Here is a 20,191-nt window from a genome sequence, read left to right as displayed (position 1 = left end):
TTTGCTGTTATAATCCCTGAGGGTTTGGTAGAGCAAGTTTATGGTTGTAAGGTCCAGTGCACTGTAGGAATCTAAAAAGATCTGGTTGGTTTTGTTACAGGTTTCCAGAACTTTCTAGATACTAATTATGAAATCCTACCTCAATGGTGTCACGCAACAGTAGCCGTGATTTTAATGACAGGAATGTTCCACATTACGCATGATCTGTATTTATCGATGTTTTTGTTAAGCTTAATTACCAGTGACTTGGAGGAGAAACACTTACTCATCAGCACATTGCGTGATTGCGTGTTTTGGTGATTGTAGTATCAGTGAAATTTCGATTGCAGCAATTTTTTTGTGATTGATACATTCGTAAATAGAGTATTCATTTTTGACAGGGTAATTCATTTCATTTTTTTTTCTTGTCATTTAAGATTGAAAGGTGAGGGAAACGTGATTTTAAGTTTCGTTTACCACCAGACAATTCTCCACATTAGTGATAAATATTTGTCTATGCTAAATGATACTATTACTTTTACTCAGTCCATTGTTGAGGGTGTGACATTTGTGTGTATGTGTGTGTGCAAAGAAACCTCGTTACAACGAACTTCAAGGAGCCCAAGTTTTATTCGTTGTAACGAATATTTCGTAGAATGGAATTCAAGCAATATGTTATAGAAATTACATTGAAATAAAAATTTTGTTTCGTTGAAACGGATATTTTGTTGCACTAGTATTCGTTGTAACGGGATTTCACTTTATTTTGCTCTTCTGTCGGGTAATTTAAAACTTTGGTTTTTAATTTTATATATTTTAGTGAAAGTAATTATTAATTATGTATCTTAGTAAGAGTATCAACTTTCTGAAATTTTTTTTGTTCATTTAAAAATTGCTAATTTGTGCACGTTGTGGATGTGACTTTTTACGCAACACTAGAAATTTGTACAGTTATTTTCTTCAAAATACCAAGAAATATATATGGCTGTAACACGAAGTTGAAAAAAACTTTAGAGCTGAAAACTGAGATGCATATGAGATTCCAGGATACATTTAATTTTTTCCTTTTTTTTTAGCAATCGTACCATCTAAGTGTTTTAATAAGCTATTGAACTACGTTTGAGCTCGTAAGATTTCCGTGAACAAAAAATTCCTAAAAACAATATCTTTTCCAAAAAAAAAAAAAAAGACAGAATAATTGTTTATTGAAGATTCCGAACATGTTGAGTGGCGATCACAAGTTGAGATTTATTTTAACTCATAATTTTCATTTTACTTGATTATGTTTTAGTAAAAATCATGTATATTGCAGATAACCAATATCAGAAAATGTAATATTTGTTTTCATGGTTTTGAACTGCAGAAATCCTTTCTTGTTACCAATTATATAAACTACTGCGATAAAAATTGCATTGCCATTCCATTATACAGGGTGAGAGCTTAAAAATCATATTGCCGAAGCTGTTGCATATATCACAATAAGTGCCGCTTAAATTTAAATTACAGAGTTTATTTTGTCCGTTACAAATGTTTGATGTGTGACCCTTTTTTTACACTGCAACAATATTCTCTACAATCCAACTTGTTCCACACGCCATGCGATTTCTTTTTATGGTGTTATGTCAAGAGCGCTGTTTATCAACTATCGTTGCCGGTAATACTACAAATGCTTCAAGAACGCATTTACGCATTTGTGCAGCATTTCCCATTGACAGTGTGGTACTTCAAAAATATATGTACTTACTGGATTAGATGATGTGTAATTGTTTTCTAAGGTTTTATTAAGTTTCGGAAGTAAGGTGTTGGAGTCTTTTAAAAAGACTCCAACTTTGACCGTTTATAATTGAGCATTTTGCGCAATGTACTCACGCATTTTAAATTAGTGCAATGAAACTTTATGGAAAAAAAATTGGTATACTGCTCTTTTAAATTAAACATCACTTATTGAAAAATGAAAAGTAGTTTCTAAAATATGAGTTTTAGAAATTGGTTGTATCAGTTGTAATTGAAAGCTAGGAAATTGATTTTTGAGTCTGTGGTTTTGTTGTGTCAACTTCCAGAGAGGTAATAATCTAAACAACATATTTTTACTGTTTTTTTTTACTTATAAAAATATATAACAATAATTAATTTTAGTGAAAGTCATGAAAAAAACCAGAGCATAAATTCATTTTTTTAATTCGTTTATTAAAAAATAAACTTGTTAGGAAATAAAATACATATGTAATTAAAGCAAATTAATGAATTATTCAACACAATACAATTGTTTGCATTACTTAAAGTATTAACTACCCGAGTGCACGTTTTTGCTGTTGAGTACAAATCATAAAAAATCAATTACGTGGAAAAACGAAATGAAATTCCACAAAATTTAACTTCTTCCAATTATCTTAACATAAAACATAGAATTTTATTGCCTCTTACCCTCTTTATAAACTTGTACTGACTTAGAGATCATTTTTCAAAGTAACTAGATACAAGATAATGAAGAACTTTCATTTAAACTTGCATTTGATGCTACAAATTCGTATTGACTTCAGCAACGATTGTTATCCAAAACCAAAAGACAATAAAGGCAAGTATCAGTTTTATTGGTATTTTTTGGATTTTACCTTTAGTTTTCCGATGTCTTTCATGCCTTAGAGGAGCTTCCATGCGCTCTTTGTAGGTGAGAATTGCTTCTCGTGCACCATCCCATTTGTGTGGCCCTTGCAGCCTGTACTGGTAAGGCAATGCGGGTCCCATCCATAAAGCCCAAAATAATTTCTGATCTGTGAAGAATATTTTCAGAAGATTTGGCTTTGCTCCAAACTGTGATGTTATATCATCCATGTAGCCAATGTAATCAACCCTAGTCGTCAACCTGTCGGATCTTTTGTAACGCTTACAATTTGCTTCGTACGTTTTGTGAACATCGTCAAACATTTCTTTTGTTGTCGGAAATTTCACTTTTCCATTCACTAAAAGAGAAGCCCACCTGCATTGGGCTTCTCCTAAAGGAAAACCTGGCCCTAATGGAAGTAGAAATCCTAAAATTGCCAGTGTAGGATGCGGTAATTGGGCAGGATACATGCATTTATAAAGATTCAAGCAGTCACCATCTTTCGTTATGATTCCTTCTTGAAGGCAAGGGAACTTCCACTGATAACCTGTAGCAAAAATTACTACATCTGCTTCAGTAACCTTTGTCTCACCTTCAAATATCACTCCTTTCTCCGTAAATGTTTTAATATTGTTCTTGACGATAACATGCCCCGATAGAATCCTTGATGGCAAAGCGTCGGTTAAAACGGGATCTTGTGCCCAAATAGTGTACGGAGGCCTTAGACTGTACATTGAATGATTAAATTTAAGTCTTTCTAGAATTCCTTCAAAATACCAGCTACTCCATTTGTATGGAAGGCTTCCGAATATAAAATCGGACCAGCGTCTCAAATAGCATGCATCAAAAGGAAGACCATACGGGCCAAGTCGTGGAAATATCCAGCCACCATTGCGACTGCTGAGGTATACCTACATTAAGGAAAATGGATAAAACGCTTAAGATCAAATTTTATTTACATAATTTAAGGTACGCTGTGTTTAGTTGTTTCTTTACTGTACTAACGCTTAATTTCATATCAAGTTTTAAACTATAAACTACTCATTTTTAACCATACTGAAGCAAAGTTTAATCTATAATTCATTGAATATTTAATTCAATTTTTCGCAAATTGAATGAGTAGTAAAAACAACAGAAACATATAAACTTGTTATGGTAATTTATAGATGGATTAAGTTTTATATTTTATTTTGATTATGACGATTTATCATTGGCCAATACCATCATCTTTGTCTTAGTAATTAGTAAATATAATGATGTAAAATGTAATAACGTTCGGTAATGTTTCCATTTGTATTTTTCCACTCTTACATTTTGTTTGAATTATGATATTCTGACAGGTTTTATATGAACAAGGGAAGTGTTAAAAGTTCATAACATGGAAACGTGTGTCACGTATCTTGACTTATATTTTGACCAATAATAATCATTATTATGAAACTCTGTGGCATAAGAGCATAATATTAGCTATACCTACTGTAAAGTATTTTACTGTTATTTCTGCAATATAACAGGGCGTTAAAACATGTATTCTCAATAGGAGGAGCGGGATGCAAAGAATTTTGAAAGAAGTGTGATTTGATTGTATAAAAAAAATAGGTAAAAAAATTATTAGTTACTATATTTTGTGGTCGCATGTAAATACTATTTTTGACATTATTGCTTTTTTTCTTTCACGTTTTTAGCGTAGTTTACATTCACATGTATCTGAATTTGAAATTCAAGCCTCATCATACACAAAGTTAAAATATCCAACTACGCTGCAAATTGAAACTGTTCTGAGGTGCGTATGGTCACAGTTACAACCTAATACTCAAAAACTTGTCAAGGACAAACCAACGCAGCTCTGTTGTGAAAATGACTGGATAAACATGCCCACCTTACCTAGATTAAATTTGTATTTAGTTCTTTTATTTTTTACTTCATGTGCTGTGATAGTAAAATGATCAAAATTAAGTTCTGTGCAGTATTATCAAATTTGTTTTCGAAATTTTCTATATTTTCATGCAATAACCAACTTTAGCTATCTACCCATAACGTAAGTTTCAAATTCGGATTGCACTACTTGTATTATCTAAATATGGCCATGGCATGAGGAGGAGGGGGGCTGACTTCACATCAGTGTTTAAAAGGAGCCTTGAAAGGCAGAGAACTAACTCCGTTTTTAATCTAATCAAACTGTACTAAACATTACAAGTTAATTGGACAGGTATATACTATTCTGAGCACGCATATAACGTAATAACTTCTCACCAAATCTGTAATATTTTGATACACTTGGTACATCATCTTAATACATCATCTTACAAAATCCGCGATTAGTAGATTATTTAATGTTTTTTCAAGATTGAGAGAAGTATCTTCGACATTCAATACGTTTAAGTGTGGAAAAATATACTCCTTCTCCCCTCCCCCCCCCCAAAAAAAAGAGAGACAAGAGATAAAAATTAGATAAATCTTTTGAATAATTTTAATTTGAAAATATATTTACTATAGCACTAATGACTAATAAAACATGAAAATATATTGATTAAGAAAAATTTCAGAAATAAACTAGCATTATTACCTGCTCAGCAAAATTACTTGTTTCCGTCGCTGCGTCAACACCAGAACATCCAATACCAAGTACAATAACTCTCTGATTTCTGAACCCTTCAAATCTCTTTAGCTGCTTTGAGTGCATGACTTTGCCTTTAAATTTCTCTTGCCCGGGAAACTGGGGCATATTTGGATAGGCAAACTGGCCTGTACAGATAAATACTGCGTCATATACATCGGTCATAACTTTACCAGTCAACAAGTTTTTCACGGTTACTGTCCATTTCCCGGTTTCGTCGTAATCCTCAGTCTGACGAACGCTCAACACTTCATGGTTAAAGTACATATTCGGAAGAATATTGTTCTTGTTAACATAAAATTGAATCGTTTCGTAAATTTTTTTATGGGAGAGGTAGTTTGGCAGATCTTTCGGTGGAGGGAAGTCACTAATTGCAGACATTTCTTTGCTGTTATTTGCGACCGTGGCTGTAGTTACAGACGCCAGACCTAGGAGAAAAAAATCACATGATTTATTTTAGAGAGCTATCATAGCTTAAGAATCAAACACTTATTTATGCACATCTTTGGTATTTTGCAAATAAATAACAGAATATTGTTTTTGTATTTTTCAAAAGCACAGCCTTACGGCAAGGAATTCAAAAATTAAATTGTTATTTTTGTAAAGTATGAACACTAAGAATTTTTTTTTAATACTTAAACTGAAAAATTCAATAAAATAAATAATATAATCATTCTCTCTGTTAAATACATTGTTATTATTTAAAAGAAAGAAAAGATTTTTCTTTTCTTAGAAATGATGACCTCAAAAACTAAAATTTCCATTTTAAAATCTTTCCGAATGAAGTTAAGTATTCAAGAATGACTTGAAAATACACGCAGAAATCTTGAAAGTTTTCTTCCTATTCTCTCTTTCGGTAAGTTTTTGAAAAGGAAATTGAAATGAAATTTCTTTTTAAAAATTACTTCATACTTAAATGACTTTACTCATATACTTATTTTAATATGTTTGTCTAAAACGTTCAAGATACAATTTTCTTTAAGATATTCTGTTCAAAAATATTTAATTGCAAATTGAAGATTCCATGGCATGTCTTCTTTCGTTTTTTAATCATTATTACCTAATGGATGGCATGGAGATTTCGTACAGAAATTTAAAGCACAACACTGTTATGAACTTCAGATTTCTCACAACGATCAACTTCCAGGTTTTTTACTATTAAAAAAAATCCCAAATCTATTTCTAATTGTATAATACAACAGCCATTTACATTGTTTTACATACATTGCAGCATTTTTACAATGCATTTTTACATTTTACATACATTACATACATTGCAGCATTTTAAAAAAATGTGAATGAAATAGCAAAAATGTGCTTTTACGTTGATTTTGCCTCCGTTCAACAGAGACTAATTGTCTGAATTTTTGACCTTTAACGAGAAGTTATCTTTCCATGTCCTCTTTATCTAATAATTACAAAATCCTCAAGAATGCCTACAATTAATGCCTACAAAATGACAAAATTTCAGCAGCTAATATATGATTATAGGGATAAAAATAAAATTGCTAATAAAATTGATTGCTTTACTAAACCACGCAGCTTAAGAAAAATAAAATATTTCCAAATGTATTTCTCAACTACCATTAATAAAAGTCACTGTTGCTCAAAGTTTCTTCGACGTATTGTGTTTTATTACTCCAATTAATTTACTCTCAAAAATTTCATTCCCTTTACTGGCTTTAATAGAAAACAAAATATTCATCTTATGCATTTCTACACTATGAGTAGCTTGGAGAAATTAAAGTTAAAGAGAAGAAGGGAAAAACAATGTAAATATGTGCTTAAATTCAAGATTGAGGATGAAGGCGAAGTCAAACTAGACTCCTCTGCGATTAAATCATCCAGGCCATGTACATCATTTCTGGATTTTAGATGTCTAAAATCAGGTGTTATTATAACTAATTTCTTGAGTCTAAGCTTTATTATTACACAATTTTTCAAGCAAATCTGGCAAATCTATTTTCATCAGGCAATGATGAAAAAAGAAAATTTATAACAATTGACTTCGTACACTATGCACTTCACAATAAAAGAAGTCTTTTCATCACAGTATTGCTTCTTGACTTTATCAAAACGAATGATTTAATAAGGACTGTGTACGTACCTTCTACATCCTCTTCATGATACCTCCACGTTCCTCCATAGAAACCCGTTTTTTCGAAGCATACTGGTTCAATACCTTCTTCTTTCAGACATTTCACGCTGCAGATGCCACATACCCCTCCACCAACTACACAAACAGTTTTCTTCTTTGTTTCTTTGCTCATTTTAGGACAATTTCTAAAACATAAAATAAGAAAAAAAAATTAAATAGTTTAAATATAATGCTAATCCAGTGCTAATACACAAATATTTTAATTCTATTATTACTCAGGCCACTATCCTAAGAGCAAGGGTACCCCCCCCCAAAAAAAAAGTGAAAAATACCCCTTAAAACATCCCCCCTCGAAAATTCCAATGGAGCAGCCTGCATCATGATCCCCTCCCTCCTAGGTGGGCAGCTATGTATTACTGAGAGTACGTAATCCAAGCATGAAGCAAAAAATGCATGACGCGCCCAACCGGCCTGCCATTTTATCATCTGAACTCCACACACTTTTCCTTTTTTCCTCATGCAGCATTTAATTAGCGATGGATCATCCTGTTACACCCAATCTGAGCAGAAGATGTTGCATTTTGGCTAAGATAAATATTATTCGAGAACTAGATATTTTAGCGTAGAACTTTGAGGCTATTAATTTCAACAATGAATATAATACATGTTAATGCTTTTACATTCTTCTTTAACAACTTCACTAATGTATACCTGAAAAAGATATGTACTAAGTTGAAAATTGTTTTCTTCTGTAGTTTTATTTCCTACAAAAGTAACAAAGTGCTTTTTTCATCTGGACATTGATGATTTTCTTTTTCCATTCTTCCTACATGTAGTATTTTGTGCAATATAATAATTTACATAAAACTTGTGATGTTACCTAACAAAGATGAGGAGATTCAGATTTATAGTATATCATACATATCCGTTTTAATGTTTCACAACTAGAATAATTTTTTTATATAATAGTTTGTCAGCACATTTATCACGTGGCTGAAAGTTACCCTGAGTGTCCGGCTAACTTTCAGCTCGTTTAATAATTACTTTTAAATGGTTTTAATAATCATTATTTCTTAATTCTGGATAAATACACAAATCCTTAATAGTTTTCCTTTTGTTTTATGCCAATAGATGATTCTAAGCACTTGATTTCCTGCTATCATAGAGATTCCACCATATTCCGCTATACTTCCTTTTAAAGCTTACTTCATTTCCCTTTTCATTATGTCTATTAAATAAAGCTGGGTTGTAGTAAGAACTTAATTTGATAAAAGGCACTCACCTGTTCGTAAACCATTTTGTCAAATGTGTCACTAAGTGTGTAATAGTTTTTAATTTTCTAAAATTCAAATGTTAATTGTATGGTTATATTAAGTGTAAAAATATGATATTTTGGCTTATAATTTCGACTGATGGGTAAAGTGTCATTACAAGTTCTCTCACACGATTGAACAATTACATGATAGTTGGATATTTGAAAGCTTGAATAAATGATTTTTAAGTATCTTAAACATCATTATTATTATTATTTGTAATGCGTGTGTGTTAATTAATACTAAGAGTGCAAAGAGTAAATGGATTAGTGATACTCGTTTTTAATACAAAGAGTAAAGTGATTGCGAGTTTTAAAATTAATTAAATTATTGCGTTTGAAGATTCAGTTGGGGAAATTTATTTTTGTATGTTTGAAAAAATTTTGAAAAAAAAAAATAGTTTTGCGAAAAAAGATTGAAAAGAAAAAAGAAAAAACATGTTAGAAAAATATTATTTTTGTTTTGAGAAAAATATTTTTCCGGAGAAATTTATTTTTGAAAGATTGAAAATTAATTTTTGTAAGATTGGAAATTTATTTTTATATGATTGAAAAAAAAAAAACAAGATAGAAAAGAAAAAAATATTTAATTTCATTTTCTAAGTAGAAAAAATATTACAAGCTTGAAAAAAAAATACTGTTTTGAAACAAAAATCTGTTTTGAAAAAAATATTCTTATAAGTTGAATTTTTTTTTATAAGTTTAAAAAGAAATTAAAGCATCGATTTGGAAATAGACTACATGAGAATAACTCGATTAAGACTTGAAATTATTCGTTCAAGGTTGATTACTACGTCATGTACATATGTATAACTTGAATATTGCATTCGTTTTAATATGACAAAAGCATTCGAAAATTTCAAAAGAAATTGAATTCACTGTTGTAAAAATAAATAAAATCGCTAGAAATATTTTTGGAAATGTGAAAATCACTATGTTTTTGGAAGAATAAATAATTGCAATGCTTAATTGATAAACTATTAAAAGAATAAGGATGCTTTGAAAATAATCTCCACATTGAAATAATAATTGAAAAACAACTGAGTTTAAAAAAAGTAATAACTATGATCTTTTTGAAAATACGAAATATTATGGTGGAATGATTGTGAATAGGAAAAATCTAGTCTTTAAGTGTGTGTGCGCGAGAAACGAATAGAATAGAAAAAAATTGTAAACAGTTCAAGTTCGGAAAATAAAAAAATAAATAAATCACCGACAGGGGTTTTGAAATTAATTAGGAAATTAATTTTTAAATAAAGACTTAAATCGATGTATCTTCTTTAATTCAGTTTACACTATGTGGTGATTACAAATGTTTTATGTAGTAGCAGCGATAAAATGGTCACGTGATTTTACAGCTGATAGTATTGAGTTAAAATCTTACCACGTGATTTAAATGACTCACTATGATAAGATGAAATCAGAGATAAATGTTTTGCTAAAGCGTCATTTAGGTGTTCTAGTTAGGTTTGATAACATGTGGATGGTCTGGGAAGAAATTGCCGAAAGACGGTGTAGTGGGAAGATCCAAATAATGCCGGAATGATGTTACTTTTTTTGGGTTGTTTTAATAATTCAATCCATTAATTGTAACATCTTTCAGTGTTTGTAGAAATCTTCACCAAGTGCGTGACCGAGGAGCATTTTCCTGTAATGGAGGTTAGATTTTTTATTTTTAAACATTTTCTTCTTCGCATTATAAATTTAATATTGATTAAGGTTTTTTCCCGTCTGATGATTGTATGTTTCTGTTCCTATCTGTTTATGTTGATCATAAACTAGCGTTAAATTAATTCTAAGTTTAACGAAAATTCTTAAAAGGTATTAATATAATAATTGCGATGTTGAAAATTGCGTTAAGCAAACTTTCATTTCATTTTGTGCGGATTTTCTAACTTTAAATATGATGTGAAAATAAATTTGAAGCGTGTAAAATTACTTGAATTTTGTAAAAACATCTTTCTAAGTCTTAGTTCAGATGTGAAATTCGCAAATTGAATGTTTTGAGAAAACTATGTTAGATATAGTGATTTGAAAATGGACATGGATGAAATATATTATCTTCCTTTAAATTCTCATGTAGTAAAAACGTTAAAATGCTCCTGAAATACATTACTTTAAGTTAGTTAATGGACTAAATTGAATCAAACTTGATTGAAATTGATGTTGTGCAACTTTGAAAAATGAAGTAAAATTGTAAAGTAAAATGATAAAGTCTCTTGTATAAAGAAAATTAACTCTGCCGAATATATTAGTTTACAAGATTAATGAATCAAATAAAATGTTCGATAAATTGATTAAGTTAAATATTAATGAAAAAATAATTATCGGAATTAATTAAACGACCTGTGTTAAATTAAATGTAGTATTGTTAAGTTCAAATACGCTTACTGGAAAAAAAATAATATAAGATTATTTTTAAATTCAATGAAAGTATGTTAATGATAAGTGTTAATTACTACTAAGAGTAAATTGTTGCAAGTTTTTAAATTAATTTTGGTTGAATGAAAATTGAAGACCTAGTATGTATGATAATGTTTCGAAAAATATAAGGGTTCGAATCCTGTCACTAGTTATGAAAAATTTCTAAGTTCAAAAATATGGGAAAAAAAACGATAAAGTTAAAACAAGCGAAAAAAATAATCACACTCCAAAATAAACGAAAAAAATTGAAATCGCGAAAAAATAATCTAAGTCCGAAATGTTTGAAATTAGTTAAAGACTAAAAAGTGAGAAAATAGTTAAAGATTAAAAGACGTTAAAATAGTCTAAGACTAAAACGGTAAAAATAATCTTCAAACTCTAAAATGCTTGAAAATTTGCAAAAATGTGAAAAATATTCTATCAAAGTAAGAAAATAAATCAACCTAACGAATAGAATCTAAGCTCAAAAATGATTGAAAATAAACTAAGTTAGAAAAACTACGAAGTTCAAATGGAGCGAAAATAGTTTTAAATGTAAAATGATAAAGTTTGAAATATATGAATAAATCAAAGTGCGAAAGGCATGAATAAATCAAAGTTCGAAAAATATTTCAAGTGTAAATATGCATAAAAACAATCGAACTCCTAAATGAACGAAAATATTTAAAGTCGGGAAAAATGATAAAGTTGAGTATAGTTGTAGATAAATAAAAGATTCAAAAATATTTAATGATTAAAATATATAAAAATATATAAAGTCTAAAAATCGCCAAAAATAAGCAAAAGAGCTTTAAAATAGTCTAAGACCTAACTAGAAAAAAAAATAATTGAAATCCTAAATGTAGGAATGTGAAAAATATTTCTAGTCCAAAAATGCATTAAAAAAAAAAAAAAAAAAAAAAAAACTAAGTCGGGGAAAAAAATGATATAGTTTAAGAAAAAAAAAATCTTGAAAAACAACAAAGTTTAATATGTGCGAAAATAACCGAAGTTTGAAATACCCGAAAATAGACAGTCTAAAAATTGTGAAAAAATAATCAAAGTGCATAGTGATGGAGAAAAAACGTTTAAGTACAAAATGTATGAAAGAATGTTGAAGTTAATTATTTCTTCGAAAATTTAACAAGAAAAAATATTTTGTTGTATGAAAGTAAAAAAAAAAAATAGTTAAGAAAATTATTTCTTCAAAATTTTTTTAAGTTAGGAAAATTATTTTGTTGTATAAAAGTAAAAAAAAAGTAATATTTAAGATGATTTAAAAAAATTCCGTGAAAATTTTTAATGATAAATGTTAATTAATGCTAAGAGTAAATTGATTGCAAGTTTTGAAATTCGTGCAAAGAATCTAAGTTGTAAAAAAAAAGATAAAGTTTGAAATGCATGAAAAAAAAAAGAAAATCAAAGTTTAAAATATATTTCAAGTCCACAAAGCATTGAAATAAATCTAAAAGATCGAATGGGTTGCATTTAAATAAATCTTTACTTAAGTGAAAAACTTTGTTATTATGAAAAATAATAATAATGATGATAATTTAAAAATATGTGCTGAAATTCAGTTAATGATATGCCATGATTAGTGCTAAAGAGTGAATTAACTGATGATTTTAAAATTAACTAAATTGTAATATTCGTTGTCATGGTACAGATTCACATTAAGACTGAAAGAGTAATGGAAAATATAGCATAGTGGTTAGCATACGTTTTTGCTAACTCAAAGTTTGGATGTTCGATTCCCAACTCCGACACTCTATAAAAATAAAAATAATTAAATTCACAGAAGTATTCTAAGTCCGGAAAAAAATGTTAAAAGTCCCGATAGATAGCGCCACGAATGTTCTTAAAAGTAAAAATCGAAAAGTAAAAACATTGGTTACTATAGCAACAAATGTTGCCACTCGAAAACTAAAAACTTTGGTGTTGCCATCCAAAAAGTAAGAAACCTCCTAATCTTCTACAAAGTGTTGCCATTCCCTAAAAGTAAAAAACGACAAAGTGCGAAAACGCGGGCGCGCGAAAACCCTCGCGGCGGCCCTGGGAGGCGGTGGGGAGGTCAGAGGCGGTGGGGAGGGACGGCGCAGCTGGCTGCGCAGCTGTGCCGGCTGGCGTTCAACCGGCCTTATCTCCCTACTGACGTTCAGATAAATTTTTATATGAAAATATGTTCTTAAGGCTACAATACCGCTCCTACACGTCTTTTGTTGCAATCGAGCCCCAGTTCACATTATTTTTGCATGAAAATAAGTTCTGAAGACTACAGCGCTCCCACATGTCTTTCGTTAGCAATCAAACCCTGGTTGTAAGAACTAGTTGAGCTAAGTTAAGTAACGTGAGAATTAAACAAAGGCCAGGTTTTCCGCACATACCTATAATGTACCATTAATCTAACAAATAACACAATCTTCAGCAGTTCCCATGCCTTCTCAGATTCATGTCTCCCTCCAGCAAGACTCACAGCATCGAATATTAATTCACAGAGGTGCATCCTGATCAACCTTTGCTGTTGTGAGTCAAAGATTATAAATCCACCATCACGAAGGGCATATTAAACGGTTTCGTTCAAGCGTAGGTCACACGCGTGTTACAGACATTTTCTCCTTCTACAAGAGTTGTTTAATTTGACTCAAAACAGTCATTATGGTAAGGGAAGGGAAAAGCGGTTACAATGTCTAAGGAAACTTTTCATGCATGTCAATGATTCCGTTACTAATGTTGAATTTACTTTTCAGCTTCAAAATTAGTACGGATATCCCATCATTCCTGCAGAAATATCTTTCTTGAAGTTGTTTACAAAACATTGCTAGTAAATGATAAAAATATTTGATCATAGGGTTAGTAGATGAGGAGTTGTGTCTGAAAGTGTATGGCTATCCATCTCCATAACACGCTCAATTTTGAACAGTTCATCTTTACTAATAATAAAGCTGAAAGTCTCTCTGTCTGTCAGGATCTCTGTGACGCGCATAGCGCCTAGACCGTTCGGCCGATTTTCATGAAATTTGGCACAAAGTTAGTTTGTAGCATGGGGGTGTGCACCTCAAAGCGATTTTTCGAAAATTTGATTTTGTTCTTTTTCTATTTCAATTTTAAGAACAATTTCCGGAGCAAAATTATCCTAAGATGGACGAGTAAATTACGAAATTATCATGACGTGGAATGGGAGAGCGAATGAACGTAGCCAATTGGCGAGAAATTCATCATCCTATATCTGTAAATATACAGGCGAACCAAATGACCTTTTAATTTTCTACTACGGGCAAAGCCGTACGGGTGCCACTAGTGATAAATGTTTTACAACTTCCGTGATAGAGAAAGAGGGCCCAAAAATGAATTTCGACAATCCCCAAACTTGTAAATCCAATATAATATTAAAATCTGTTCGCGTCCGTCCGTCTGTCTGTCTGAAGATCGATCTTCTCGGGAACCGCTGCGAATCGAGAGTTAAACGAGATACCGATCAATTCGAAATTCTCCAAAGGAAAAACAATAGGACCAATCTCGTAATTGTGCGACTTTAATTAGCGGAGATATTAATTAAAACGTTAATTAACATAACGTTATTCAGGAATTCTTATTTCTTTCCTGTTGCCATTTTGCATATGGGTGAGCAAGTAAAATTCTAATAATTGTTTTAAAAGAGATTTTTTTGGCTGATGTCCAAATCTTAAAACAACGTTTCCATATAGAATTTCATTTTAAATTAATTTAAAATTGGTATCTCTATTCGGACATAGCCTTTATTTTATCGTCTGTCCTTTTTCTTATTTTTTACATTCAACGTTCTTAGCTCTTTTCAGCATATGAAAGTTGTTTCTTTAGCTATGTTTATTGATCGTAGTGTAAGTTTATCATTGACCGGCCTCATATTTTGGTACATTTAGGATGTGCGACTAATTATGTTTATTTGTTGGACTTTTTCCCGTCACATGGGTGAGTTTTCAAATTATAATAACTCTCTTTTTCCATTCTGTTTCTATTTTTGAAATACAGTTTGTATCGTTAAAAGAACATGTTAAATTAAGATTGTTTGGATTTCTTTAAGTGAAACAAAGTTGAACAAAAAATATTGTTTTTAAGGGTTTTAACTAAAGTTAAATTAGAATCTGATGAGTTGGTACTAAATTAATGCTTATTGGTATTTACTAATACTTGGTGCTTTAGTTTCACGTAATCAAATACACATTATGTGTCAGATGTAATTCATTTTAACGTAATCAAAGATTATAGTTGATAATCCATATATTTTCATCTTTTGTGCTAATTGAAAATGCTCATAACTTGTATCATTGATAACTATGATTAACGTTAAAGAGATTTTTGCCAAAAATATGCTCTACTGGTGTTTTGCAAACCTTGCATTACGCGTATTTATTTATTCCTTAGCGCTTTCCAAACTGATGTCAGAGTAATACAAAAACATCAATTGGACATCTCTTTCATTTTTTTAAGTAGCCCGTGCAACGCCGGGCACGCAGCTACAGTAAATAAATAAAACTTAACACTATTTATGAAGAAATAAAATATTAGCTATAAACCCTGATCTATCGATCAGATTTTCCTAGAAGAAACTTTAAAAAAAAAGTGCTTTTGATGTAGTACACGTACACAAAAGTGTTTTCTAAATTCAGTTACTTTAAAGTAGTTTTATGAACCACTCGAAAAAATTTTATCGTTTGGTCAACGGCTAAAACTCGTGCATTCTTCTTTAGAAACCCAACAACGCTGAAATTTATTTTAAGGAAAAATATTTAAAAATGCAGATATTCTGAAAACGTTTACAGTTTATCTGTTTTAAGAAATAGAAGAAAACATATGAATGCAAATTAAATCCAATATTCCCTTAGACTTAACATTGACGAAGGTAATAATTAACACTAAATCATTTCAAGATGATTCAGCAAGTAAAAGTTTTGTTCCCTTCGTTCAAAATAAAAAAGTTGTATTTTTTTTTATTTTTGATAAAATTGAATACTCATATATATATATATATATATATATATATATATATATATATATATATATATATATATATATATATATATATATATATATATATATATATTACTTCAACTTACGTTTGTAAAGTTTTAACATGGGTATTACTTTTATTTTTGTCATCAAAGTAAGATTCGAGAAAAAATTCTCCACAAACTGAACTTTTACAAATGTAAAGGATTATTTGCTTGATTGATTTTTATTCAGTAAATTTAAATTGCTCTTTTTTAACACATAAGTTCTTTTTTCTTTGATATCGCGAGATGTAATTGATTGTTGAACCTTTTTTTTTCATTCTAAACTTTATCGTTAATATTTTTTTTTTTTTTTTTTTTTTTTGGCAAAGTTTAAAGGGTATTTCTGATGGAATTGCTTTTGAAAAAGATGTGTCAGAGACTATTTACATTAGACAAATACATCATTGCAGTATACGATTCAAAAACATGTGTATAGACGTATCACGCCGACTTTAATCTTAGTTTTGAAATTAGGGATCGCTCGTGAATAAAAATCCAATGTTCTTAAGTTTCTGTATGAAGCAGTATCTCCATAGCAAGTCTCACATTAAGTAGCTTTAGAAAAATATAATTTCTTGGATCAATTTAAAACGTTGACCACTATGAGGTGCATAGTTTTGACAGGCTTGTAATTACAGACACAAATATTTAGTCATGCTAGGCAACTTTTTTTTTGCCTGGCCGTTTTCAAAATTAAAATTTATAAAAAAGTTATATATTCGTGGCAAAAGGGGCAAAAAAATAAATAATTTTAGATTTAATTTGCAAAGCTTGATCAAATTAAGACTTCACCTGAATGTCTGGTAACTTACGCTAAATTATTTAGTCCCTTTGTGCTCCTTTTTTCCCCTGGCTTATTGTAAAATCTATAAATGAATAATCTATTCGTATAACAAACTTTTTTTTTCTTTATTTTTTTTTTGCGGAATAATTTGCAAATTTTGACCGCCATATAACCTGAAACCTTTTTACACTGCTTGACAATTGCTGAGGAACAATTACATTTTTTGGAATAGTTAAGAATAGATAATGATTAAACAAACAGAACGAAATATATAGTTAGTAGGGAGGATGTGCCTTTATTATAAGTACAAAATAATACAGATATTACTGCATTAAAGAAGTAAAAACTTAAAAATAAAAAAATAATTCTACTTAGATGATTTTCATATAGCCACAAAAAATGATCTAGGTCAAAATGATGGAGACATGAGAACCTTAATATGATGTATGATTACCAGGGATACTAATGCACAATTTACATCTGTTTTCCATACTTCCCACTAATTATTGAGGAGTGCTTAGGGGATGTTTTCCCTCTCGTCTCTCAATGCGAGTTTGAGTTCTTGTACTGTTTTGGGAGGGACGGCTCTTAGCGCAACACGTCTGCCAAGAGCCTCCCAGGCAAGTTCAATTAAATTTAACTCGGGAAAGTAAACAGGCCACTGCATACGGAGAATGTTTTCACTTTACAGTCCGTCTGACACTTCAATGCTCCAGTGTGGCCGTGTATCGTCATGCGTAAAGAGAAAGTCTGGACCTACAGCTCCCCTAAAAAGACGAACATGGTCCAGCATATCATCTGTGCAATACATTTGTGAAGCATCGCTTTCTTATTCAAAAATGTGAAGCGGTGTTCTGTCATTGAGCATGATGCGTGCCCACACCATGACGTCTGGGCCGTACCGATCACGTTCACAAACAAATTTTTGTGCATAACCTCTTCCACGCTCTCTCCACAGTAGTTGGTGACCAGACTCACCTGTCACACTGAAACGAGATTCGTCAGAGAACATCACTCTAGACCAATATTGACGATCCCACCAACATGTTCCTTACACCAGCGTAATCTCTTTTGACGACGGCGTGGTTGAACTTGGATGCAACGTACTGGCTTCCGTGCATACACACCGACATTATTTACTCGTCGTGAGATGGTTCTTGCAGAAACATGCGTACCGGTAATGGTTGTTAGATTTGCAGCTATCTGTCCAGGAGTGAAATTTCTGTTCCTTTTTGCCACGTGGGCTACATAGCGACCCTCTGAAAGTGTGGTGCTCCTACCACGACCCCCGGAATGCTTTTGCAAAGCAACTCCACCTCCAGCGGCCTTCTTTAATCGAAAGATGCCACTTTTTGATACACCCATTGCAGTGGTGACACTTTGACCTGCTTCCAGTCGTCCAAACGCTCGTCCCCGATCGTAGATATTTAAATAATGTCTTGCTGACATTTTACTCTTAAGTATTTCAAGAACCAAACAGAATTTCAGAGAAAAACCTTTTTTAACATCCAGCACTATTTTTGTTAGAAACCAAACAGCGTGAATTTTCGTACGAATCTTGAGTGTGTATGCACTGTCTTTTATACAGATAACGAGTCTTGGTCTACCAGGCCATCTGAACATGAATTTATTTCCATTGGCCAGGTGGTTAAGGTACAAATTTGCATAAATCACTTGTTCCTTAGCAATAGGGAAGTTTTCGATTTTTCAATTTTATTTTTATATGATAGAGTAACATGTATGAACATCATAGGTGAAAAAATTTTTGCGATACGATAAGTAGTTTTTTTAAATTAATTTTTAAAGTTCAAGCGCCTGTGACGTCAGATGGCATAGGAAGTGACGTCCGATAGGAGAGAAACGCTAGCGAACCGGTTCCCATATCATGGGAGAAATCGAAGAACGTGCATTCGACTTCGAAGATGAAACGTAAAAGGCTTATCTCCTCGCGTTTTTGGAACATTAAACCTCTCATCCTCTCGGAAATATTCGAATATCACCATTGATATTATTTGAGGAAGATTATTTAGATTGTGCTTTAACGAATCCGGCCTCCATAGTGTGTTCAAAAGGATTATTGAATTTCTAAAAAATAAAAATATCAGCGCGCTCAAAATGTCCCTAGCGAAAACAAGGGATCTTCGGCGGAAGGCTGCCCATTCGCGCCCTGTGACGTAGGATAGTGACGTTTCAGAAGAGCGCACTTTTGCGCGTGGATTTTTAAAAATTCATTAAAAATCAACCACGGTGTTTTAAAATTCGGCGATGGTGAATTTTTCAGTTTTGAGGGTCAATTAACAATATGCAATAGCCAAAATATGAACATTTAATAGGTTGCAACTTCCCTATTGTCAAGCAGATTTTATGCATAATTATTTGTCACGTTGGTCAGTTTTCCTCACCCTTGTCGATTTGACATTAAAAGGGGAAAAATTATCACTCCTCTTCACTTTCCCCCATATTTGCTTTTTAGTAAGATAAATTGTTTAACAGCCATTACAGTAGTAAAAAAAAAAAAAAAAAAAAAAAAAATCAGGAAATTTTCAAGAATAACCACATTAACTACGAATTATTACATTTAATTTTAGTTTTATTCTTTACGATGAATTCTTCATCATTAATTTTTCAGACTTCTAAACTATGATCTGAAACATTTTTCTAACATATAATGAAATAAACAAAATTGCAAGGACTTCTTTTCCATGACTCATTGATTCCTTTTTGGACTAAATTATTAATAGCAGTTTCACTACATTAAAAATAATCTTTATTACAGCACTAAAACAACATTTCAAAACATACGGTAAAAGCACCGAATATGAGGTGGGAGAACCCGGGACAAGATGACGATGTGGGATAAGATGAAGAATATCGTATTTATATTTTTAGATAATAGATTATAGCTCTATAAATGGATCATGCATTGACAAGAAAACAAGTGCAAGAGACCTAACTGATCAAATCAAAACGTCAGTAGGGAGATTTTTCCCGTTTTCAAGTGTTACTTGTTTGATGGCCCAGCGAATCTGATTTTTATCAATGGTAAAAAATAGTTTCATCAGTTCAATATAAGTCGCATTCATTTTCGTTAATTATTTTAAATGAGGTTTGGAACAACTTATTTATACAATGTACCGCATAGCAAACTGAAGTTCAGTCTATTTGAGTAAAATGACAGTTGGTAAATCTCTGCTACATGGGGCGAGATGACGATCTCGGCATCTATTACAGAAAAAAATATATCACCATGGTAATATTTCAAGAGCATATCACTCATCATTTGCAAGCGTTGCATTTTTCGAACCACTAAATTTTTTTTCCAGTCATGCCCTCGGTAATAATTTGTGCAACATTTAAATGTATCAG

The 20,191-nt window shown here is 31.3% G+C and overlaps 1 protein-coding gene across 1 annotated transcript in view; it reads right to left on the bottom strand.

Moving 5' to 3' along the window:
* Positions 1-2,145: 2,145 nt before the first annotated feature.
* Positions 2,146-20,191, bottom strand: part of LOC129218390 (flavin-containing monooxygenase 5-like) — a 29,689-nt gene continuing 11,643 nt past the window's right edge. Inside the window, exons 2-4 of the mRNA XM_054852637.1 lie at positions 7,306-7,481; positions 5,148-5,626; positions 2,146-3,492 (exon numbers count right to left, since the gene is read on the bottom strand). Of these exons, the coding sequence (XP_054708612.1) occupies positions 2,497-3,492; positions 5,148-5,626; positions 7,306-7,468 (1,638 nt within the window). The 5' untranslated portion in view covers positions 7,469-7,481 and the 3' untranslated portion in view covers positions 2,146-2,496. The remainder of the gene's footprint in view (positions 3,493-5,147; positions 5,627-7,305; positions 7,482-20,191) is intronic.

The sequence above is a fragment of the Uloborus diversus genome, chromosome 3 (genome assembly GCF_026930045.1).
Source record: "Uloborus diversus isolate 005 chromosome 3, Udiv.v.3.1, whole genome shotgun sequence".
Classification (NCBI taxonomy): Eukaryota; Metazoa; Arthropoda; class Arachnida; order Araneae; family Uloboridae; genus Uloborus; species Uloborus diversus.
The sequence above is the reverse complement of the archived record's forward strand: the minus strand, read 5'-3'. Positions and strand labels throughout refer to the sequence as shown.